Genomic DNA, 27,021 nt, shown 5'->3' with positions numbered 1-27,021 from the left:
GTTCAGCTATGAGTGTTTTTAATGGACTCTAGCATTTTCCCCACCACCAATATCTGGCTTACCAGTTGATAATGCCCTGTTTTCTCTATTTTTTTTTAAATAATGAGGTTGCATTAGTCGCTTTCAAATCCATAGGGACTGTTCCAAAGTCTGCAAAATCTTGAAAGGTGATCACTGATGTATCCACTATTTCTAGTGCCACCTCAAGTACTCTGGAGTATAGGTTATCAGGGCCTGGGGATTTATTGACCTTTGATCCCATCAATGCCCCAACAGTATTTCCCCACTAATTTCCCTGATTTCTTTCCATTCATCCCTCTCACTGAACCCTGTATTCCCCAGCATTTTTGATATGTTGTGACATCTTTCGTGAAAACAGAACCAAAGTATGTATTTAGTAGATCAGCCATTTCCCATGATAAATTCCCCTGTTTCTGACTAAGGGATTTACATTTGTCTTCACCAGTTCCTTTTCTCCAACTGGCTATAGAAACCTTTATAGTTTTTATGTTTCCCTTAAACTTACTCTCACACTCTACTTTCCATTTCTTAATTGATGCGTTTGTCATCCTTTGCTGAATTCTAAACTGCTTCCACTCCTCAGGTCTGTTGTCATATCTCTTCCTTCGATTGCATACTTTGGAGGTGCCAGTGTTGGACTGGGGTACTTAGATTGCATACATTCTTTGGTTTCCCTCCTAACCTATGGTTTGGCCACTTTTTCCTATTTTACTTTACACTAGATAGGAATGACGAATTGTTGTAGTTTACCCATGATCTTTGAATATTTACCATTGCTTATCCACTGTCATCCTTTTTAGGTAACACTTCTCAATCTATCATAACCAACCTGCGCCTCATACTATTGGAGTTTCCTCCATTTTAGATTCATGGCCCTCTTCTCACAATCAACGATATCACCCTCCATTTTGTTGAGGAATTTTATCATATTATGGTCACTCATCCCCAAAAGGCCTTGTGTGGCTAGATTTTTGATGGAGTATCTAAAACCAGTGTTTGTAGTTTAAAAATGAAGGATTGCCTCTTAAGACGCAGAAGAAGAATTTTTTTTCCTTTGAGCAGGCTGGTAGACTTTGGAACTCTCTCAAAACTTAGTGCATGTAGAATCTTTGTATGTTTAAGTCAGTTGTGGATAGATTTTTGACCAACATAGAGGTGAAAGGTTACTGAGGATATACAGGAATGTGGTTTGGAAGTTAAAAGTCTGATCAACCATAATGTTATTGAAGGGCGGAGTAAGCTTGAAGGGTTGAGTAACCCATTCCTGTTTCTACTTATATTCCTATTGCTTTTAGATTAGATTACCTACAGTATGGAAACAGGCCCTTCAGCCCAACAAGTCAACACCGACCCTCCAAAGAGTAACCCACCATGACCCATTCCCCTAACACTAAGGGCAATTTAGCATGGCCAATTCACCTGACCTGCACATCTTTGGATTGTGGGAGGAAACCGGAGCACCCAGAGGAAACTCCACACAGACAGTCGACTGAGATGGGAATTGAACCAGGTCTTTGGTGCTGTGAGCCAGCAGTGCTAACCACTGAGTCACTGTGCCGCCCGTACAGCAGCTGTTAATGATGATTCTATTTTCTCATGTACAGCTCCTCTAGATTCCCACTACCATCCCCTTTTGCATTTCACCATCATCCTTCATCATTTAATCTCACTAGTTTTTAATCCTATCACAGATAGGATTCTTCTACTCCCAAACTTTCCTTGTCTTTGTACTTGTTTAAAAACTAACATTTCTAAATTTTTCTGATTCTGGTGAAAATCATTCGTCAGCAACATTTATCTCTTGTTTCCCTGTCCATTGTGCTTCTACACTTGTGTTTTCTATGTTTAAATTAATACTAAGTAGACTAAACATTTTTAAAAATTACTTTAGGCCTTTTAAGGTTGTAATTAAATAAATGCTATTGGAACTTTGGCCACTCAACTAACTAGTTGTTGTCTTTTGGGCTGTAAGGTCATAGGTAAGGGGAAAGGGGATTGAATTGCTAACATTCTACTTTTATTATGATGTAACTTTATTAATGAACACCGGCAAAATAGTTTCTGCTAATTAATGTGTTTCAGACATGTTTATCCAGGGTGCATGACTAGAAGGCAGTTCCATTGTTCAATAAAACGATTTAGCTTTCCCATTAAAGATTTGTGTCCTCCGGTTTAATATTTAACATCTACTTGCTGGATTTTGCTGACTGGAAAAAGGTTCCTTCTGTTCCTTCTGAAGCAAGGAAAATAACATTTTAGCAAACTTTTTGAATTATGATAGAAATTTTCATTTTGTTACACTCAGGTGACCTACTGGTTGCATGCAGGTATCATAAAGATAATTTTAACACTGGTTGCCTCTTTCAATGACTAAGTCTTTTTTCTTCTTAGGCCATAACTCCAAAGAGGTTGTTGACTTCAATCACTGTAAGTAAATAGAGTATATTACCACACAGCAATAAATAATCTGCTACTGATAGTATACTTTTGTTGAGATTTTATGTCTTCCAAATGATCGATGAGGAAACTTTGATCATTTAATTAAATAATAACTTTATCACTGAATTTACATTTTTGAAATGCTAGACACCTAATATTTTGTATCTTAGCACTATAAGATGCATCCTTGTGGATTTGTATATCTTACTGAATTTAGGCAATATTTCTGATTTAGTGTTGGCATAGGATATGCAGTCCAACCAGCCCACGCTTGCATTTATGCACCATTTCTCCATTGTCTTTCAAATCTGTCAACGAAACCCTCCAGTCCCTTCTTTCACAGAGACTTGTCTTGCCCTAAATTCATCTTTAATCTTTGTTTCAACCACCTTGTGATAGCAAGTTCCAATTTCTCACTCTCTATTGAACACCACTTGAAGGAAGCACTGAGTGTTACAGGGATGCAGAGTATTCTCCAGGTGGGGATATCAACATCCTCCCCAAGAGTGGCTTGGTAACGCCAACAGTAACCTAGCCAGCCAGGTCCTAAAGGATGTAGCTGCTAGAATGGGTCTGCAGTAAGTGGTGATGAAACCAACAAGAAGGAAAAAAATAATTGATGTCATCCTCACCCATCTGCCTGCTGCAGATGCATAATCCATGACAGCATCAGTAGGAATGACCACTGAATAGTCCTTCATTTTGTGAATGTTTTAAATGGTGCTTTTGGCATTATCACTATGATAAACTGGATAGACGTCAAACAGATCTAGCAACTGAAGGTTGGACATCCATGAAGCACTGAGCAATCAGTAGCAGCAGAACTGAGCTGTACTTCAAACACTAACTTCATTGCTCAACACATCCCACTCTGCCATCAAGGTAGGGGATCAGCCCTGATTCGATGTAAGAATGCAGGAGGCCATGCCCGGAGCAGCACTTATCATATCTAAAAATGAGGTGTCAATCTGGCGAAGCTACAATGTAGAACTCTGTGTGCCAACCAGTATAAGCAATAATCGATAGACAGGGCTAAGCAATTCGACAGCCAACGTGTCAGATCTAAGCTCTGCAGTTCTACATCATCCAGTCACGAATGTTCGTGGACAATTAAACAACTGACTGGAGGGGGGGGAGTCTTCACAAACATCCATGTCCTTGATGGGAGAGCAGAGTATACTAGTACAAAAGATGAAAAACATCATAACATCTTCCTCTAACTAGTATGTAGTTGTGATTATCAGAAACCCTACACTGTCTTTCCTTTTCCCACCTTTCAACCTACTCTACCATTACCATTAAGCTAGGGATCCAACCTTGATTAATGAAGGGTGCAGGCGGGCATGCCAGCCACAGCACCAGACATACCTAAGAGTCAAGTTGGTAATATCACCATGAAGGACTGTTTGAATGTCAGGGAAAAGCAACATGCAATAAACAGGGTGAAAACAAGGACTGCAGATGCTGGAAACCAGAGTCTAGATTAGAGTGGTGCTGGAAAAGCACAACAGGTCAGGCAGCATCCAAGGAGCAGGAAAATCGACGTTTCGAGCAAAAGCCCTTTGTCAGGAATAGAGGCAGGGTGCCTGCAGTGGAGAGATAAATGAGAGGGAGGTGGGGGTGGGGAGAAAGTAGCATAGAGTACAATAGGTGAATGGGGGTGGGGATGGAGGTGATAGGTCAGAGAGGAGGGTGGAGCGGATAGGTTGAAAGAAAGATAGGCAAGTAGGACAAGTCATGGGGACAGTGCTGAGCTGGAGCTGGGGTGAGGTGGGGGGAAGGGGAAATGAGGAAACTGGTGAAATCCACATTGATGCCATGGAGTTGAAGTGTTCCGAGGCGGAAGATGAGATGTTCTTCCTCTAGGTGCTGGGTGGTGAGGGAGTGGCGGTGGAGGAGGCCCAGTACCTGCATGTCCTCGGCAGAGTGGGAGGGGGAGTTGAAATGTTGGGCGACAGGGCGGATTGGTGCGGGTGTCCCGGAGATGTTCCCTAAGGCGCTCTGCTAGGAGGCGTCCAGTCTCCCCAATGTAGAGGAGTTCGCATCGGGAGCAACGGATACAATAAATGATATTGGTGGGTGTGCAGGTGAAACTTTGGTTGTGGAAGGCTCCTTTGGGGCCTTGGATGGAGGTGAGGGAGGAGGTTTTGCAATTTCTGCGGTGGCAGGGGAGGGTGCCAGGAAGGGAGGGTGTGTTATAGTGGGGTGTGGGGTAATCACAGAGGGAACGGTCTTTTGTGGAAAGCAGAAATGGGTGGGGAGGGAAATATATCCCTGGTGGCGGGGTCCGTTTGGAGGTGGCAGAAATGTCGTCTGATGATGTAGTTTATGCAATAAACAGGACTAAGTGACACGTAACCAACAAGTCACACTTAAGTTCTGCAGTCCTACCTTGAATAGTGGTGAGCAATTAAACTACTGACTGGAAGAGGAGGCTCAATAAGTATTCCCATCCTTACCCTGACTTGGAATTCTTAACTGTGCTGAGTCCAAATCTTGGAACTTCTTTCCTGATAGCTCTCTAGCTCTATTTACACTCCTAGGGCTACAGTAGTTCTAGAAAGCAGTTCATCGCCACTTTCTCAAGGGCAGTTATGGATGGGCAATAAATATTGGCCTAGTCAGAGAATGAAGTCTTCTGTCACTCTACCCTTTTTTAACAAATTTCAATCTCTTCTAAACTTTATTTTTCAATATATGATGAGGTCCATCTATAAGCGTTTTTTTTAAAATTCACTTTAAGCTTGTTTAGTTTTTTTTAATGTTTCACCTTTTTGTTAAATGCAGTTATCCAATTCCTAACCACTTCTCTTGTTTTCCTGCGAACCACTGAAGTGTAATAATTGATAACATCCTGCTCCATAATTAAGTGACCCCGTTTCCATTTTGACATTAATTTTATTAGTATGTTCTGGTAAAATATTTTACGATTTTATGTTTCTTAAACATTTAATTTCACAGTTTCTCTTTGCCCTCCTAATTTTTTGATGTCCTTTGTATCTCTTCATTTTCTATTATTGACAAAGCATGACAAGTGTTCTTAAAGAGCAATGATTGGTGGAATAGTTTGAAGAAGAATTTTTGTTCAACCATGTGCTTATCTGGTTGCTTTCATGACATCGTGACACACCAAAGTATTTACTAATAAAGTGCTTTTGAAGGCAGTTGCTGCTATAAGAAATGGCAACCAATCTACATAAAGCAAGCTCCCACAAATAAAAATCTGAACTTCTGATCTGACATTGCACACCATTCAGTATTTGCTAAGATGCTGGAAAGGCCTGTTTAATTTGCACCCTCGAATTGTTAACATCCATGTGAACCACAGCACTGTCTTTAAATGGACTTTTAATAATGGAGTTAAATTCCATACATGGTTGCACTTGTCCCGTAAATTATTTCTCCTGTAGTGTAGGGTCATCATTACATATGCTGAGATATTATGTTTGAATCAGGACAAAAAAAAAACCATAGTTCAATTGTAAGACTCCTATGACTCATGCTTTGTCGACATTTTCAGAATAAAATATTTGAAAATTGAATAATTGCTCTTGAAAATGTCCAATTGAATTGTGACAAATATATTCTGTAAAATTCCTCCAATACTTCGATCTGAAAGTATGATTAGATTTCTATTTGGAACGCTTGGCTGTTGATGAGTACATCTTTCCAATGTTGTATTGTCAGTGCTCTTCCTCTGTTTTTACATATCTTATTTATTGTCCTGATGCATTGATTTCTCGAACATCATATTATGCTGTGACATTTACTGATTTTATCCTTCTCAATCATCTTTTGCATTGTTGTGATTGAAATGTTTCTTCTCTCATTTATTCCATCACTCAAAGTATGAGTCTACAAAATGACAGACTGCAAGATCATGTGTAGGGAAGAAGCTCTGGAATTAGTGGTTTGCACAAATGTGCCTGTGCCTTAGTTGAAGATATAAAATGTCAATATGCAGTACATCTACCTCAACAATCCAGTGGCCTCAGATCCAGTCTTTGATGGAGCATAGAATTTACGAGGCCATGGAAATCAAGTGTCAAGTTAACATGAGAGCTTAAATGCATTTTAAAAACAGTACAATGTAAAGCAAGGTAAAAAGCAGTCATTTTACTCTTTACATGTCAGTGCAATTCCAGAAGGTTGCAAGAATTTGGGAAACTGGAAGTTCATGCCAGCAGAACATGTTGGACCACAGAGGTTGCCAGACCAGAGAGTGTCAGGTTAGGGAAATACAATTAATAGTGAACAATCCTGCTACCCTTAACTATCTGTCAGGGAGCAACAAAGAGGAATAAATGAGTACTTGGCAAGTCCCATGTTTTGAGAATTAGTCCTCATTTAATGAGAAAAGGAGAGCCTTTGAAATGAATGGTTTTCTTTTATGTAGCATAAAGCATTACACAGCTTGTATAGTTGCACTTTATTCATTATTTTAGATTCGGAAATGTTTTTGCATATGGATTTTATGAATAATAATTAATGCTAATTCTTGATCTTTTTGTTAATTTCAAACAGAAAAGCAACTTGCATACACCAGGTAAGTTGATTGACAATTTATTATAAACTGATGTGACTCATTTGCTAATTTAACTTGACTGACCCAAATATCTCAAATATCTCCATCTGTGAATTTCTAATTGTGTTTTTCTAATATGAAAGGAAATCTTGGCCAACTTTTTTTTCATGATGTGCTATCATGAAATTGAAACCTGCTTACTGATGCTCAGTTTGGGTTTCACAAGGTGAAACAGGTGTAGTGAGAGTGACTGCCCTTCAAATCAGACCGCATTTGACTAAATATGACACTAAGAATCCCTAGCAAAACTGGATTAAATGAGAACGGGAAGTCAAAACTGGAGATGTTTGCTAATGATTGTACAATGTTCAGCATGATTTGCAATCTTCAGAAGTAGTCAATGTCTTTAGGCAACAAAACCGAGATAACGTTCAGGCTTAAATTTATACGTAGCAATGATGTTCTCTAACAGCAATAATCTAATAATTTCCCCATAACATTGTAATATTACCATCTCTGAATCCTCTACTATCAATGTCATGAGGCTTACAATTGGCCAGAAATTGAACTAGACCAGTTAATGAATACTTGGTTAATAGAGCAGGTCAGAGGAGAAAATCTCTGTAGTAACTCACTTTGAGACTCTCAGTATCTCTATCAGGCATAAATCAGGACTATAATGGAACATGGGATTTTCTCCAGTTACCTGGATGAGTGCAGTCACAAGAACATTGTCCATGACAAACAAACCTATTTGATTGCTTTGGTGGTAGAGGAATTGAATACTATAGGGGCAGCAGTGTGTACAATATAGAAAATGCACTACAACTCATCAAAGGTCCTTCAACAGCATCTATCAAACCTTGATCGGTACACTTGGAGTGACAAAGATAGGAGTTAGATGGGTGGTACTATCACCTGCAAAACGCACTCCATCATGATTTGAAATAATATCACTGTTCTTTTAGTGTTGCTGGGTAACAATCCTGAACTTCTCTGTGGGTGTATCTGCATTGCATGAACTGCAGGCATCTAGAAAGTGTTCACTGCAACCTTGTCAAAGGCAATTAGAAAATATGTGCTGGTTTTGCCATGAAGGAAGATGGGGTGACATATTGATAATGTCACTGGACTAGTAATCCAAAACCCAGACTAATATTTTATAACCCACTGAGTCAGTTCCATCATTCAGTGAGATGATGGCTGACCTGATAATCCTCAGCTCCATTTTCCTGTCTTCTCATAACCCTTGATTCCCATACTGATTAAAAATCTGTCTATCTCAGCCTTGAGTATACTTAATGACTCAGCTTCAACAGTTCTTTGATGTAAAGAATTCCACAAATTTACTACTCCCAAGAGAAGAAGTTCCTCCCTAACCTTAAAAGCTAACATCTTAAAGGCAACTCTGAGATCACGCTGTCTGGTCCTCGACTCTTCACCCAAGGGAAAACATTTTCTGAAGAGTCACTAGAGTTGAAATGTTAACTTTATTTTCTCTACACATTTACTGTCAGACCTGCTGAATTTTTCCAGTATTTCCAGCATTCATAGCTTTTTTATATCTTAGCCTTTCAAATTCTTGAATGCTTCAGTAAGGTTGCCTCTCATTCTTCAAAAAACAAAAGAACTGCAGATGCTGAATATTTGAAACAAAAATAGAAATTGCTGGAAAATCTTAACAGGGCTGGCAGCATCTGTGGAGAGAAATCAGAGTTAACATTTCAGATCCTGTGGCCCTTCTTCGTCCTACCTTAATAGATTTTGGGCATGAAAAAAACTCCTCTTCCTTCACTATCATGCCCATTTCTTTGGACAAGAGTCCTCTCCCTGTTCCACAAACCCCTTCACCCATCTCCAACACTCTCCCTCTATCCTTCTAACTGTACTCAATCTGTTCTGGAGAGTGGTTCTGATTTCTCTCCACAGATGCCAGTTTTTTCAAGCAATTTCTGTTATTAAAACCTTTTTATAAGAGGCTAACATTTTCCCGGTAGCAGGTGAAAAGCTAGCTGGCCCATAGTTACCTGCTTTTATTCACTTTTTAAATGTTTTACATGAGTAGTTTACAATCCTCTGGGACTTTTCCATCATCTAAGGATTCTTGGACGATTACTACCAGTGCATCTACTATCTCTGTAGCAGTGTTTAATATCCAGGATGCATCCCGTCTGATCCAGGTGACTTATCCGTCTTTAGCCCCATTAGTTTCCTGAGTTTTTTTTTCCTTGTGTTAGCTATTGTGTTTTTTTTCTTCTCCTTTTGCCCTGTGAATATTTAGTATTTTTAGAATTTTTTTGTGTCTCTCTGTGAAGACTGCTGCAAAGTATTAATTTAACTTCTCTGCCGTTTCTGGTTTCCCATTATTATTTCCCCAGGCTCAATCTCTAAGCAATGTATATTCACTTTTTGTTTAAAGAAGCCCTTGCTATTTATCTTGCTTTATCTATTTGCAAGTTTTACTCTCAACATTTAATCATCTTTAACTTTTTTTTGGTAGCTGGTTATTCAATTTAATTAAAATCTGAAATATGAAGTTTGTCTCTGTGATGGTGACTAAATCAACTCTCTCCTATTTTTGTCAAAACCCATCCGACACTCAAATGTTGTTTTAGGAACTGAAATCTGCCATCTTTGTCTATTCTGGCCTCATGTAACTTCCAGATTCTCAGCAGTGTGATTAACCCTTAATTGCTTTTGCCAATGGTCTTAAAACCTTTCAGTTAAGGGCATCTGGGAATGGGAAACAAATGCATACCATAAATGAAAAGGATTTTTAAAAAAAGGTTTGAAATTCGAACTGAGCAGTTAAGTCCCTCCATTCTTTAGTTTGCAGTTTGTAATTTTTCTTAAATCTGAACTCTTGGATGAATTTTTTTGGAGGTGGAGAAAAAAGGTGATTTTAAATGTGGTAACTTTTCATGAGTAGGGTGTTTGCATCATGGACAATGAGCTGATTAATGCATATGGAGCAAATTTTTATGTCCTGAGATTATAATAATTCCTAAGTAAAATAACATTTATATTGCTGAAAATGTGTTGCTGGAAAAGCGCAGCAGGCCTGAAGAAGGGCTCATGCCCGAAACATCGATTCTCCTGCTCCTTGGATGCTGCCTGACATTTTCAGCTCTGTCTCCAGCATCTGCAGTCTTCACTTTCTCCTATAACATTTATATTGGCTTTGCTCATGCATCCAAAAGTGAGAGTATGAATGCACATTGTACTAACAGAAGTCTGTCGCTTCAAAACATTGATTAACCTGTATTGGCAGTGAGGTTGATGTACTTAGAACCATTGTGCTGTCTGTCACTGGATATGCTGGTTCAGCATAAGCAGAAATGTATTTGACATTCTGATTGAAACTGGTCATCATACCTGTTTTCTAGGCAGGAAATTAGTCAGTTTCTTAGGCCTATGCCCCATGCTCCATGGATGTCCGAAAAATAACCATTACCTAACAACTGGCATTCATTACTTGTAAATGCTGCTATTTACGTTAGATGTAATTGTGACCCCTCAAATTAAGCCTAGTTAAAAATCTCTCAGCGCCAGGTTATGGTCCATCAGGTTTATTTGGAAGCACTAGCTTTCGGAGCGCTGTTCCTTCAGGTGGTTGTGGAGTATAAGGTCATAAGACACAGAATTTATCACAAAAGATTACAGTGTCATGCAACTGAAATGATATATTAAACAAACCTGGATTGTTAAGTCTTTCATCTTTAAGAATGGGTTGCAAGTTTCCTTTCATTAATATGTAAATCCCGAACTTCTTTCAAGTCACCCTCTCAAGATAACTTTTTGTTATAAAACCTTGAGTTATATCTCCGCTCGTACAATGCATTAAAGGTGTGGGGTCACAATCTCTCTATGGGGTAAAAACAATGACTGCAGATGCTGGAAACCAGATTCTGGATTAGTGGTGCTGGAAGAGCACAGCAGTTCAGACAGCATCCAAGTAGCTTCGAAATTGACGTTTCGGGCAAAAGCCCTTCATCAGGAAAAGCCCTTCCTGATGAACAGCTTTTGCCTGAAACGTCAATTTCGAAGCTACTTGGATGCTGCCTGAACTGCTGTGCTCTTCCAGCACCACTAATCCAGAAACACAGTCTCTGTATCCCAGTCTTGGGTTAGACGGCTTCTATTTCCAAAGTGTATTGTCTGTCTGCATTGACTGCCTGCAGATTGCATTTTTGAGCAAAATAAGAAGGTATGTGCAAATATAATTCTGCAAATACAAAATCATCCCATAGGCTGTGTGTGTGTGTGTGTGTGTGTGTGTGTGTGTGTGTGTGTGTGTGTGAGAGAGAGATGGAGTATAAGCCTGTGTGAGGGGTGAAGATACAGACAGACTCCACCTCGTACCTTTAATGCATTGTCAGAGCTGAGATGTCACCTTTTGTTTTAAAACCTTGTTATCTCGAAGGTCACTTACCTGCAACCCATTCTAAAAGATGAAAGACTTAACAATCCAGGCTTATTCAATATATCATTTCAGTTGTACTACTCTATTTGTTTGCTATCAATTCTGTGTCCTATGATCTTATACTCCACAACAACTTGATGAGGGAACAGCGCTCTGAAAGCTAGTGCTTCCAAATAAACCTGTTGGACTATAACCTGGTATTGTGATTTTTAACTTTGTCCACCCCGGTCCAACACTGACTCCTCCACATCAAATTAAGCCTATTACTTTGTTTGGATTCATATGGAACCGGGAGGAACAGGACTGTTTCTTCTTGCTTCACACCACATGATTGGCTTTCACCTGTTGTCTTTCACTAGTAATTTCCTAAAGGTGCCTGGAAATTTCTTTAAATATTTCTCAATGTTCTGTTTTCATTTATAGCTTTGGCAAGTCCTGGAGGCCCCAATGCAGTGCGTACCAGTAATTTCACCATGGTTGGATCTCACAGGTTCACACTGTCTTCAGTAGGAAGCACAAAATTCCAACTAGAGAAGGTTAGCAAACTTGAGTACTACTTTTTATACTTTTGTTTTCTTCTGCCTGATCTTGTACAGTTTTAGCAAATCCTATATTTCCTTTGTTTAAAGTGCTTTGTGATATTCTTTGTGTTATGGATAATGGGGAGAGGTGAATTGAGCTAGTTTTATTTTTCTCCTCTTCTGTCTGTAGGCAGAGGAATGTTTAGATGTTTTTCCTTTTGAAATAGGCCTTAGTATGCCCTTGTGAGATCTGAGTTTTAGTTAATGTGCGAAAATGTGATTTGTACATTTAAACTTGGGGGTGGTTGTTGCAACTCATACAGCTGCATAAGCACATAAGGAAGAATATTTGGAAGCAGTAGCCTTGAGGTAATGTCTCTGAGATGTCTTTAGTTCCTGTAATTTGGTGGCTATCGCATTTGCGGTAAGGGTCTTATGGTGCAGTGGTGGTGTCCCTACTACTGTAAAGTTAAAATCCCGTCTGCTCCAGAGGTGTGTAATAATACATCTGAATAGTTTGATTGCAAATATCTACAAGGCCGAAGAAAAGAATGTTACAATTGGGAATCATTTAAAACATAACATAAAATAAAATTGAACATTAATTCACTTTTTTAATAAGTCCAGAAAGTTATTTCCCTTAAGCTGATCCTACAGAATCCCTTCTTGTAGTATGTGGAGGTGTAGCAGTGAACATAGAACATTACAGTGCAGTACAGGCCATTTGGCCCTCTATGTTGCACCGACCCATGAAACCAAGCTGAAGTCCATCTAACCTACACTATTCCATTCTCATCCAATGACCATTTAAATGCCCTTAAATTTGGCGAGTCGTCTACTGTTGCAGGCAGTGCGTTTCATGGCCCTACTATTCTGAGTAAAGAAACTACTTCTGACATCTGTCACAATCTATCTGCAGTTGGTCTACCTTTTAGGCAAATTTAGGATTAGTTTTGGATACCAGGTTTCAGAGATATTGTGACTAATGACTGGCTTGGCTAAACCTGAAGTCTGGTTTTCTATAGAAAGAATCTTTCAGGCTGTGATGTTAGGAGTAGATAAGCTCTTCCCAGATCAAAGCCATGCAGACCAGAACTTAAAGTTACATTTTTTAGAAACTAGAAATTTTGGTCATGTGGCAGGATTCCTAGATGCAATCGTTTCTGTTTCTTGCTGCGAGGAACTTCACAGAAGTTGTGCTTGACTGGCATCAGCCATATTTTAGCTCAGTAAATTTGTTTGAAATTTAAACAAGAGCATAACGTTTTAAAAACAATTTATGGTCTCTCTTCATACCATGCACGACACTGTGATTATGCCTCACTCCTACAAAGTCATAGTTTACCTGTAGAATCGTGTGTATTTAATTTGAAATTCTATAGGACAGAAAATTTACTTTAAGTTCATTAGCCTATCTTGGAATATGTTACACTGATGGAAAACATTCCTTTATAATTCTTAGAGATGTATTTTCAACATAAAGCTTTATCAAGCAACTGTCTTTTAAAAAATTGAAACATATCAATGTTCATATTAGTAGTTTTATTCTGATATCCTGTTTAATCGTTCGAATGATATAAACCATGTATCTGAACTTGGTAGATTACGTTAAATCAGGAATGAAACATTTAGTTAGATCATGACTGGCCTATAGAACTTACCTACCTCGGGTCCAGATCACCACACTGGGCATACCATATATCATTCTGTTGTAATAAATTATGTAGGAAGGCGAGAACTGGTTTAGGCCACTCATCCTTGGGTTAAAACTAATTTGTGTGTTACCTCTGTTTTAGCTGTGACTTGATTGATAATACTCTCACCACTGATGTTCCAGGGTTCTAGACTCCTTCAGGACTTGAGCACAAAAAACCTGGGAATTCTACATGATGGAGGTTCTATCTTTCAGTTGAAGCATTAAACTGGGACCCTGTCCGCCCTCAGGGCCATAAATTATCCCATACAAATACCTTGTAGAAAAGCGTAAAGGTTATCCTTTATTCGTAATTATCTCTCATTAATATTGCAAATATAAATTTTCTGCTCGTTATTACTTCAAGTTGTGGCAGCTTGCTGAACAAACTAGCTGATTTGAAAATCTCCAAAGTTAGTGGCAAAATTACAATTCACCAAAAGATACACTTTCTTGACTGCAAGGCACTTTTGAGATATCCTTTGTGAAAGGCTCTGTGCATCCATACCTTTTCATCTACCTACGTTGGGTTTGCAAATCTTAATAGAGATTAAAAATAAAGATAATCTATCTCAAATTAGATGTAAAACGTACATTTAATCTTATTTAAGGTATGGATGAGTATTCTTTTTTAAATAGATTTTCTCATTGGCATGCTCTAATTTGCTGTTATCAAAGTAAACTCGTATATTCTATTTTTTAAATATTGCCGCAGCTTGATAAATGTCTTGCATGTAACTTGTTTTATTCACACCTTTAATTTATGCAATATCTCATCTGGGTTTCTGCGAAATATGTTTCAGTTAAAGGCTGCTATATTTGTCTCCCTCATGGATCATCCCTTGCTAGTAGTCAGTTTGTTGACACTCGCTGCACATTACACTCTTCCTTGTAATCAGTAACATAGCTGTTATTGCTTGCTGTATTTGATGTTACTGTTATGTGTTTAATAAGTGAACTGTTGCACAAGCTATTAAATATTTTGAACCATTTGCTAAAAGGTATGAGGACAATAAGCTTGACTAAAATGATCAAAAATGCAAAATATCTGAACTCTTGACTAAATCTGCAGTAATTGCAATTCAAAATAGACTGAGAATGATTAGGTGACCAGCCACTGTAGTAAATTGTTTTTCAACTTTTTGGGGGTTAGGAATCATTGTCATCTCTACAATGTAAGGTATGCACTACACACACTTAAATATCAAAGTAAAGCAGCATATAATGATTTTTTTAACTTAAGAACTACTCAATAGATTCTGTTTGGTATCCATGTATGACTTGTAAAAATTTATCCAAACAATCACCTGATTCATCATTTTTTAAAAAATGGTATTGTCTTGACAATTTTCATAACACAGATTCTTTGCAGTGCTCAAATGAAGTATTTCAGTCTGCACAATAGTAACTTGTGCATTTTTTTTTTGTTTGGAATAAATTATTAATCCTTATCATTGAACACCGAATCCGGCGTTACTAATAACTTGCTGCTTTGAACATTTAAAACAACATCCATTGAAACAAATGAAATATTAATTTATTTCTGTACTTGATCCAAAATATAAATTTGATAACTCCTTGTTAGAATTTTTTGTCTGAAACTTCTTATTGTACGAGAATTTGAATTAGAATTTGAACTTAAAACATTAATATACGAATAATTTATTTGGCTAAACACCTCAACAGCACTTCTTTGTGTAGCTTTGATTTGTTTTTAAGGATCTGGAAAGCACATCTCTACAATGTAAGGTATGCGCTACACACACTTAAATATCAAAGTAAAGCAGCATGTAATGAAATTTTTAACTTAAGAACTACTGAACAGATATTATGTTAAATAAAATTATGCAGCTGTCTGAACTCCTGATTAGACATAGAGGATTTGGTATGACAAAACTGCAACTCAATTAACGAACGAATTGTACCAATTTCATAACAAACTCAAGCCTCTATGTGCAGCTTAACATTAAGATGAATAAAGCCTTCATACTGTTATTTGTGAGGTCTTTGTAAAACTACTTGGCAGTCAGTGTGCTGCACAACACAAATATTTTGGTGCTTGTCAGTGACTATTAATCTCATCTGGGAGGTTATTAAGCATCAAAACAGTGCTGAATACTTCTGACCTTGTCTACTAAAATGTGATGAAAGTCTCTGTCACTTTGCTAGCTTTCAAATTACAATTCTATTATGTGAAATAAATCAAAAGACTGATGTAATGTGTATCAGATCTTTAGATCTAGTTAGTGTACTGACTAAAGTATTAATCAAATCTAACATACAGTTCTTTTGTCTTTCATAGGTTCCTTTCTTGTCTCCTCTTGAAGGTCATATTTATGTAAAACTGCAGTGCCAGATTGGTTCTACGATTGAAGAACGTGGTTTTTTGGTAAGATTTCTTTTATAGTTCAAAGTTAACAGTAGAAATAATCTCTTCTAATTGCTCTTGTTTTTGAAAGTTAGTAAATAATCTGTCTAGGAAGGCGGAACAAGTTTGTTCTTAAGTACATTTACACATTCTTGGGCCATCACAACTGTTTAATAGCCAACTAGTTATATTGTTGTGAGAATCTTTCTGCACATTCATATGGGAGAGGTTGAAGACTGAATGAATGCATATTTGCTTCCCCGTTTTAAAAAAAAATGTGGTGGCTACACCTAGACTAACAAGCTGACTGGAGAAGAAACTGGAAGTGTAGATTGCTAAAGTATGTTTCCTTACTGAGTCTGGAAGTTGCCTTCCAATGCGCATGCATATTTAATAGTGGAGCTTTGGAACTGGTTCCCTCACTTGTAACAGTGGCATGATTTTAAGTATCCACAGAGCCACATAGCACACTTATGAAGTCCTTCCTACAGACATAAGGGAACAGCATTTTACTCAAATGGATATGCCAGCAGTTGGTCAGGCTGTAGCAACTGTGAAGGGTGAAAGCCTGTCTCGCATGCTGAACCAGAAAGGCTACTTACCACAGTGTCTATACTTATGCCATGGTAGATCATGGAATTTTATTGAACATTTCTGCCTTGTCCACATTGAAATTGTGGGCTTGACTTTGATCCCTCCCTTCTGAATTAAACCATTTTTATTATTGCTGAAAACCAATTTAGTCAAAGCTTTTCACTCATCAGGTCATTTCACAAGGATACTAATTCAGGGGCAAACCAATATTTAGAGTCCCAGAGATGTACAGCATGGAAACAGACCCTTCAGTCCAACCTGTCCATGCCGACCAGATATGCCAACCCAATCTAGTCCTACCTGCAAGCACCTGGCCCATATCCCTCTAAACCCTTCCTATTCATATACCCATCCAAATGCCTCTTAAATGTTGCAATTGTACCAGCCTCCACCACTTCCTCTGGCAGCTTATTCCATACACGTACCACCCTCTGTGTGAATAAGTTGCCCCTTAGGTCTCTTTTTTAACTTGCCCCTTTCACCCTAAACCTATGCCCTCTAGTTCTGTATTCCCCGATCCTAGGAAAAAGACTCCCCGATCCTAGGAAAAATTATGCTCTTCATAATTTTGTAAATCTCTATAAGTCCACCCCTCAGCCTCCGACACTCCAGGGAAAACAACCCCAGCCTGTTCAACCTCTCCCTGTAGCTCAAATCCTCCAACCCTGGCAAAACCTTTTCCGAATCCTTTCAAATTTCACAACATCTTTCCGAAAGGAAGGAGACCAGAATTACACGCAGTATTCCAACAGTGGCCTAACTGATGTCCTGTACAGCTCCAACATGAGCTCCCAACTCCGGTACTCAATACTCTGACCAATAAAGGAAAGCATACCAAACGCCACTTTCACTAACCTATCTACCTGCGACTCCATTTTCAAGGACCTATGAACCTGCACTCCAGGTCTCTTTGTTCAACAACACTCCCTAGGACCTTACCAGTAAGTGTATAAGTCCTGCTAAGATTTGCTTTCCCAAAATGCAGCACCTCGCATTTATGTTGTGGTTCTGTTCGCCGAGCTGGGAATTTGTGTTGCAGATGTTTTGTCCCCTGTCTAGGTGACATCCTCAGTGCTTGGGAGCCTCCTGTGAAGCGCCTTTGTGTTGTTTCCTCCGGCATTTGTCTCTGCCGCTTCCGATTGTCCGTTCCAGTTGTCCGCTGCAGTGGCTGGTATATTGGGTCCAGGTCGATTTGTGTTTGTTGATAGAATCTGTGGATGAGTGCCATGCCTCTAGGAATTCCCTGACTGTTCTCTGTTTGGCTTGTCCTATAATAGTAGTGTTGTCCCAGTCAAACTCATGTTGCTTGTCATCTGTGTGTGTGGCTACTAAGGATAGCTGGTCATGTCGTTTCGTGGCTAGTTGATGTTCATGGATACGGATCGTTAGCTGTCTTCCTGTTTGTCCTATGTAGTGTTTTCTTCTCTATGTTGGTTTTGTTCATGCTGGGTATTGGGTCCTTTGTCCTGGTGAGTTGTTGTCTGAGAGTGCCTGTTGGTTTGTGAGCTGTTATGAGTCCTAGTGGTCATAGTCTGGCTGTCAGTTCAGAAATGTTCTTGATGTATGGTACCGTGGCTAGTTGTTTGGGTTGTGGCATGTCCTCATTCCATTGCCTTTCCCTTCGGCATTTGTTGATGAAATTGCAGGAGTATCCGTTTTTTTGGCGAATACATTGTAGAGGTGTTCTTCTTCCTCTTTTTGAAGTTCAGGTGTGCTGCAGTGTGTTGTGGCCCTTTTGAACAACGTAGTGTACAAAATCCCATGCAAGGACTGTACAAAACACGACATAAGGCAAACAGGAAGACAGCTAATGATCTGTATCCATGAACACCAACTAGCCACGAAACAACACGACCAGCTTTCCTTAGTAGCCACACACTCAGACAAGCAACATGAGTTCGACTGGGACAACACTACTATTATAGGACAAGCCAAACAGAGAACAGCTAGGGAATTCCTAGCATGGCACTCATCTGCAGATTCTATCAACAAACACATCGACCTGGACCCAATATACTGACCACTGCAGCAGACAGCTGGAACGGACAACCGGAAGTGGCAGACAAACCACTATAAATGCTGGAGGAAACAACACAGAAGCGCTTCACTGGAGGCTCCCAAGCACTGAGGATGTCACCTAGACAGGGGACGAAACGTCTGCAACACAAATTCCCAGCTCGGCAAACAGAATCACAAAAACGAGCACCTGAGCTACAAATCTTCTCACAAACTTTGAACTTCGTATTTATCTGAATTAAACTCCATCTGCCACTTCTCAGCCCATTGTCCCATCTGGTCCAGATCCTGTTGTAATCTGAGGTAACCCTCTTCGCTGTCGACTACACCTCCAATTTTGATATTATCTGCAAACTTTCTAACGATACCTCTTATGCTCGCATCCAAATCATTTATGTAAATGACAAAAAATAGAGGACTCAGCGCTGATCCTTGTGGCTCTCCACTGGTCACAAACCTCCAGTCTGAAAAACAACCCTCCACCACCACCCTCTGTCTTCTACCTTTGAGCCAGTTCTGTATCCAAATGGCTAGTTCTCCCTGTATTCTGTGAGGTCTAACCTTGCTAATCAGTCTCCCATGGGGAACCTTGTCAAACGTCTTACTGAAGTCCATATAAATCACATCTACCATTCTGCCCTCATCAATCCTCTTTGTTACTTCTCAAAAAATTCAATTGAGTTTGTGAGACATGATTTCCCATGCACAAAGCCATGTTAACTATCCCTAATCAGTCCTTGCCTTTCCAAATACATGTACATCCTGTCCCTCAGGATTCCCTCTAACAGCTTGCCCACCACCGACATCAGTCTCACTGGTCTATAATTCCCTGCCTTGTCCTTACCACCCTTCTTAAACAGTTGCACCACGTTAGCTAACCTCCAGTCTTTCGGCACCTCACCTGTGATAATGATACAAATATGTCAACAAGAGGCCCAGCAAACACTTCCCCAGCTTCCCACAGAGTTCTCGGGTACTCCTGATCAGGTCCTGGGAATTTATCCACCTTTACCTGTTTCAAGACCTCCAGCACTTCCTCCTCTGTAATATGGACATTCTGCAAGATGTCACCATCTATTTCCCTACAGTCTATATCTTCCATATCCTTTTCCACAGTAAATACTGATGCAAAGTGCTCATTTAGTATCTCCCCCATTTTCTGTGGGTCCACACAAAGGCCGCCTTGCTTATCTTTGAGGGGCCCTATTCTCTCCCTAGTTACCCTTTTGTCCTTAATGTTCTTGTAAAAGCTCTTTGGATTCTCCTTAATTCTATTTGCCAAAGCTATCTTGTGTCCCCTTTTTGCCCTCCTGAATTCCCTCTTAAGTATACTCCTACTTCCTTTCTACTCTTCTCAGGTTGCATCTTAAACTGCGTAGGAAGTGAGTGATGATTGATTGGCAAGTGGACTCTTGCAGAGGCATTGCCATGGAGAGCGCAACCATTAATGTTGATTGACAGTTAAGGGCCAAGCTTTTGTTTCAATTTCTAAATTGGACAAGAAGACTCTGGTTAGGCCATTGTTTTGGGAGTGAGATAGGAGCTAGGAGTGGTGTTGATTATTGCAAGTAAGTACTTGCCTATACCTAACATGCAGTTTCACATGAGTTTTCCCAGATGCTGTCAGCACTGGTGCTGACTGTCTCAAGGTAAACCAAGGTTAAAACAGGAACCAAGATTGGGAGTTGGTCCCCTAATTTTGCATATGCATCTATCCAAATCTCACTTTCAGATATGGGCAAAGAGTACCTTTTGTTTGTCTATTATCAAGATGACATCCTGAATGATGTGTCGGCACAAGCAAAGGATGCTACTTCTGTCCCTGGTGTCATTTAAATTACCCAAACAGATGCTACTAATTCCAATTTTCACCACCTCAATCAGGAAAATGTGCCACATTGTGCCAGGCTGTGAAATATTGGCCAAATAATTTGAAAGCTTCCTGATAATTGAATAATATATCCAGCTCCATGGATAGAATTTGAGGAAAGTGTTTTATTTGTTGGCATTGGCCCAACATTCTTCATGGATCTTGTAATGTTGTTTCCAGTGTATTTGGATATGTATCAGGAATTCTTTGTACTTCAATCTAACAGCACCATCTAGTGGAATTTTAAATGACCTGATTAAAACATAATGAGTCCTGCAATCCAGTTAGCTAATTAGCCTGATGTTGTCCAGCTGTAGCCAATCTTATGACAATCGTAGAGGAATCTAACTTCTCTCTGTTGCTGACAAATCTTTACTAGAATCCTACGAAACCACTTAGTGCAATATTTCAATCGGGATCTACTTCCAAAGTTCTGAAAGCTTTGGAGCCAAGAGGCTAAAAACAGAAAATAGACTTCTTCATATTTGTTGATCTGACCAAGAATTTGACTTTATTAGCATGGGGGCCTTTTAATGAAGAAGTGTGGTTGTCCTGAGAAACTTATCGCCTTGACCCGGCTGTTCCAATTCAATATGCTTCTCATGTTCTGGATGATGGTTTGTCTCCTGTCCAATGCATGATAACTAATGGAGTTAACTTCCATCAACACACTTCTACAAGTTTTCTGTGCCATACTTGCAGATGCCTTCTTAATGGTAATCCTGACATTAAAAATCTGATATTACATGGACAGGAAGCTGCTCAATTTGATAACTCCAGGAAAAGATTAATATCTCGAAGGACATACTTTGTGATTTCCTGTTTGCCAATGACTGCCTTAGCTGCTGGTTCCCAGCAAAATAAAAACAGAGATTAAATCTTGTCGAAGTCTGAAACCTGCATATCGTGAGATATGGTGCGAAATCTGATGGGTGTATGAAAAGGAAGGGTTTAGAGGGATATGAGCCAATTGTGGGCAAATGGTACTAGATTTATTTAGCTTATCTGGTCAGCATGGATGAGTTGGACCCAAGGGTCTGATTCTGTGCTATATATCTCTATGGCTCTAAATGTGGCAGAATCAAGCGAGAAGTCCAGCTAGGCCTTATTTCGACTTTAGGTACAAATTGTTGCACTTTTTAACTGTGCTCTAGGCATTGAGGTGCAATTGTGGCAAGTTGCGTATTAAGGAGAATTATTGCTTGTACGAACTGTAAATCTCACCTCATTAATATTCCCATTCTATCACCCACTGCGTGCAAACGCGACACCTACAATTCTCAACATGGAATTCCGAGCAAGTACCTCACAACTTCAACTCACCACTGGCTGTTAACAACCTCTGTTTTGGTCACCGTGCAACAGCATCTCAAGTCATGATATATGGGCACCAGTGACATACACCTCTTGTCCACCAATATTAGCATCTGATAATTGCCAACCCCTCAGAATCATAATGATACCTCTCTAATTCACTTGCAGGACATTTTAGGAAGCGTATTCTAGGGTGCACTGAAAACTAGCATTTAAATGCTGCTGCATAGCCACTTTGCTCTGGGATAAATACACTGTTCACAGAGTAGACCAGGTTATTTCTTGCGGCGACTCGTTTGCTCCCTTAAAACATGGTCCATCCCTTGCTTATTAGCACAGTTACATGGCCAGGCAGCTTGCGTTGCTGGTCAGCTTTCAGTCAAAAGAGAGGATGACTTTGTGTGGCATTGTGCTATATCAGTCTCATGCTTGCACCATGTGCCAGCAGCTTATGTGGCAAGCAGCAAGCAAACAGCCATGTCTCAATGTCTTGGGGAAATAGCCCTTAAGGTCCACAGGGGCTTCGGTCAGTCAGGATATCCTGGCGCAGCAAGTTGAGAGCAATCTGCAATTCTCCTCCAAGGGATTGGTCATGGTCAGGTGTCTGATTGGTATGTTCATGGACAGGGAGCCTGGGAGGTGTTCATTTTGCTTCCATTTCCCCTCAATAATCGCATTGATGATATCAATGTGTACCATGGATCATAAAATCCCTACAGTACAGATAGAGGCCATTCAGTTCAACAAGTCTGCACTGACCCTCCGAAGAACATCTCAACTGCACCCTATCCTGTAAACCTGAATTTACCATGGCCAGTCTATCTAACCTGTACATCTTTGGACTGTGGGAGGATACCAGACCACATGGAGGAATATGCAAACTCCACACAGCCAGTCACTCAAAGCTGGATTTGAACCCTTGAGCCTGGCGCTGAAACACAGCAGTGCTAGCCACCATGCCACCCAAAATAAGATTACGGCCCATTCTTTGAAACTCTAGATAATACTGGCCCAATTTTGCCTCATCTTTCTTCAAAAGATGATCTTGTCATCTGAAACAAGCCGGGTCAACCTTTAGTAGCACAATCTCAATGGTAATAACATCCAACCTGAGAAAAGAATACCAAAACTGTACTCATAGTATTTAATTCTAACTAAATTTCTATATAATTGAAGCAAGCTTTCACTAATCCGAACTCAAATTCTTTTGTGATAAAGACTCACATTTAATAATCATATGCCACCATTCCCACCATCTCCAGCAGGATGCCACCACCAGACACACATTCCTCTCCTGTCAGCTTTCCACATGGACTGTTCCTTCTGGGGCACCCTTGTATATTTCACCTTCACTCCCAACACCACTCCACAACATCTATTATATGATGTCAGATGTCCATAAGACATAGGAGTGGAAGTAAGGCCATTCGGCCCATCGAGTCCACTCCGCCATTCAATCATGGCTGCTGGGCACTTCAACTCCACTTACCCGCATTCTCCCCGTAGCCCTTAATTCCCCGAGACGATAAGAATCTGTCAATCTCTGCCTTGAAGACATTTAGCGACCCGGCCTCCACTGCACTCTGCGGCAATGAATTCCACAGGCCCACCACTCTCTGGCTGAAGAAATGTCTCCGCATTTCTGTTCTGAATTTACCCCCTCTAATTCTAAGGCTGTGTCCATGGGTCCTAGTCTTCTCACCTAACAGAAACAATTTCCTAGCATCCACCCTTTCCAAGCCATGTATTATCTTGTACGTCTCTATTAAGTCTCCTGTTAATCTTCTAAACTCCAATGAATACAATCCCAAGATCCTCAGCCGTTCCTCATATGTTAGGCCTACCATTCCAGGGACCATCCGTGTGAATCTCCGCTGGACACGTTCCAGTGCCAGTATGTCCTTCCTGAGGTGTGGGGACCAAAACTGGACACCGTACTCCAAATGGGGCCTAACCAGAGCTTTATAAAGTCTCAGTAGCACAATGGTGTTTTTATATTCCAACCCTCTTGAGATAAGTGACAACATCGCAATCGCATTCGCTTTCTTAATCACAGACTCAACCTGCATGTTGACCTTTAGAGAATCCTCGACTAGCACACCCAGATGCCTTTGTACTTTAGCCTTACGAATTTTCTCACCGTTTAGAAAGTAGTCTGTGCTTTTATTCTTTTCTCCAAAGTGCAAGACCTCGCATTTGTTCACGTTGAATTCCATCAGCCATTTCCTGGACCACACTCCCAAACTGTCTAGATCCTTCTGCAGCCTCCCCACTTCCTCAGTACTACCTGCCTGTCCACCTATCTTCGTATCATCGGCAAACCTCGCTAGAATGCCCCCAGTCCCTTCATCCAGATCATTAATATATAATGCAAACAGCTGTGGCCCCAACACTGAACCCTGCGGGACACCACTCGTCACCGGCTGCCATTCTGAAAAAGAACCTTTTATCCCAACTCTCTGCCTTCTGTCAGACAGCCAATCCTCAATCCATCCCAGTAGCTCACCTTGAACAACATGGGCCCTCACCTTGCTCAGCAGCCTCCCGTGTGGCACCTTATCAAAGGCCTTTTGGAAGTCTAGATAGACCACATCCACTGGGTTTCCCTGGTCTAACCTACTTGTCACCTCTTCAAAGAATACCAACAGGTTTGTCAGGCATGACCTCCCCTTAGTAAATCCATGTTGACTTGTTCTAATCAGACTCTGCTTTTAGATTAGATTAGATTAGATTAGATTACTTACAGTGTGGAAACAGGCCCTTCGGCCCAACAAGCGCAACCCACCCATACCCCTACATGTATCCTTTACCTAACACTACGGGCAATTTAGCATGGCCAATTCACCTGACCTGCACATCTTTGGACTGTGGGAGGAAACCGGAGCACCCGGAGGAAACCCACGCAGACACGGGGAGAATGTGCAAACTCCACACAGTCAGTCGCCTGAGGCAGGAATTGAACCCAGGTCTCTGGCGCTGTGAGGCAGCAGTGCTAACCACTGTGCCACCGTGCCGCCCTAATACACACTTTCCAAAAGTGGCAAGGCACTTGTTTCCTTGGTCTCCCCACTCCCTATCCTCCGAGGTGCAAACCTATCTCCTCCCCAAAGCCTTGCTTCATTCCCTGCCTCAACTAAACCCCATTGCTCTTCTAAGAATTTAGAAACCTCATCCTTAATGATGGATTCTAGAATTTTACCAACAACCGAGGTTAGGCTAATTGGCCTATAATTTTCCATCTTTTGTCTTGATCCTTTCTTGAACAATGGGGTTACAACAGCCATCTTCCAATCATCCGGGACTTTCCCTGACTCCAGTGACTCCGCTATTTCCTCAGCCACCTCTCTCGGAACTCTAGGATGTATCCCATCAGGGCCAGGAGATTTATCAATTTTAAGACTTTTTAGCTTTTCTCGCACTATCTCTTTTGTAATGACAACCATACTCAACTCAGCCTCCTGACTCCCTTTAATTGTTGGGATATTACTCCTGTCTTCCACTGTGAAAACTGACGCAAAGTACTTGTTAAGTTCTCCTGCTATTTCCTTATCTCCCATCACTAGGCTTCCAGCATCAGTTTGAAGTGGCCCAATGTCTACTTTTGTCTGTCATTTGTTTCTTATGTATTGAAAGAAACTTTTACTATCGTTTCTAATATTACTGGCTAGCCTACCTTCATATTTGATCCTCTCCTTTCTTATTACTCTCTTTGTTATCCTCTGTTTGTTTTTGTAGCCTTCCCAATCTTCCGATTTCCCACTGCTCTTGGCCACTTTATAGGATCTCTCTTTTTCTTTAATACATTTCCTGACTTCCTTTGTCAGCCATGGCTGTCTAATCCCTCCCTGGATAATCTTTCTTTTCTTGGGGATGAACCTCTGTACAGTGTCCTTAATTATACCCACAGACTCCTGCCATTTTTGCTCTACTGTCTTCCCCGCAAGCCTCTGCTTCCAGTCTATTTTTGTCAGTGCCTCTCGCATGCCCTCATAATTACCTTTATTTAACTGTAACACCATTACATCCGATTTTGCTTTCTCTCTTTCAAACTCCAGACTGAACTCTACCATATTATGATCGGTGCTTCCTAAGGGTTCCCTTACTTTAAGATCTTTTATAAAGTCTGGTTCATTGCAAAGCACTAGGTCCAGAATAGCCTGCTCCCTTGTGGGCTCCATGACAAGCTGTTCCAAAAAGCCGTCCTGTAAGCATTCCATGAATTCCCTTTCTTTGGATCCACTGGCAACATTATTTACCCAGTCCACCTGCATATTGAAGTCTCCCATGATCACCGTGACCTTGCCTTTCTGACATGCCTTCTCTATTTCCCGGTACATGTTGCGTGCCTGCTCCTGACCACTGTTAGGAGGTCTGTACACAACTCCAATTATGGTTTTTTTGCCTTTGTGGTTCCTCAATTCCACCCACACAGACTCCACATCATCTGACGCTATTTCATTCTGTGCCATACATTTTAATATTGTTCTTAACTAACTAGGCAACCCCACCCCCTCTGCCGACCTCCCTGTCTTTTCGATAAGTTCGATAACCATGTCAGTGACATAGTTGCATTTCGGATGAGAGAGAAGCCCAAGCAAATAGTTATATCGCAAACCCATGAATATTTATGGAAACATAAGCATCGATTATACAGTGCATTTCCATCTGTGTGTCCTCAAAGGTTTATTACTTTCTCGCCTCATACCTCTTGGTGTGGTCTCAGGTAGGAGAGAACCCCTTGGCTTTGGAGGTTTAGTCATGTGACTCTAGATGGGCAGGGTAGGGGCGCTGTTGATGCTGGTGTTTGTGCCTGGACAGCTGAGAGTCTTCCTGCCAGGGAAAAGGATCTTCCTAGACTTGGTGAGTGGCTGATAGTGTGGGTTGGAGTGCCTAGCTGTCTCTGGAATGCCTTGACAGAAGACCTCTGAGATACCTCTGTATGGTTTCTTTTCCGGCTGGGTACCTTCTGGCACCACCTGGTCTCCAGGGGGTGCCTGGAGTGAGGGTCAAATTTCCTGTTCCCTTACGGCCATGACTGCAGTTATGAGGGCCAATGGCTGAGCCAATAAAATGAATGCTTGTGTTTGGGATGTAGCCGCATCTTCATAGTGTAACTGCAGTTGTGCAGCCTCTGGACTGAGCAGGTGCCTGATCTCTGGCCATCCTCTGAGTGCTGGTGTGTGGGTGTTTCTTCCTTGGCTAGCTGTTGCGCTGTTACAGTGCGATGTTCACCAGCA

General features: G+C 40.6%; 1 protein-coding gene across 1 annotated transcript in view; it reads left to right on the top strand.

The window, feature by feature from the left end:
- Positions 1-27,021, top strand: part of anln (anillin, actin binding protein) — a 102,668-nt gene that overhangs the window by 68,160 nt on the left and 7,487 nt on the right. The window contains exons 18-21 of the mRNA XM_072560711.1: positions 2,413-2,448; positions 6,985-7,006; positions 11,832-11,944; positions 15,925-16,011. Coding sequence (XP_072416812.1) covers positions 2,413-2,448; positions 6,985-7,006; positions 11,832-11,944; positions 15,925-16,011 — 258 coding nt within the window. The remainder of the gene's footprint in view (positions 1-2,412; positions 2,449-6,984; positions 7,007-11,831; positions 11,945-15,924; positions 16,012-27,021) is intronic.

This window comes from Chiloscyllium punctatum, chromosome 41 (genome assembly GCF_047496795.1).
Source record: "Chiloscyllium punctatum isolate Juve2018m chromosome 41, sChiPun1.3, whole genome shotgun sequence".
NCBI classification, from domain to species: domain Eukaryota; kingdom Metazoa; phylum Chordata; class Chondrichthyes; order Orectolobiformes; family Hemiscylliidae; genus Chiloscyllium; species Chiloscyllium punctatum.
This window is presented reverse-complemented; position numbering and strand designations above follow the sequence as displayed.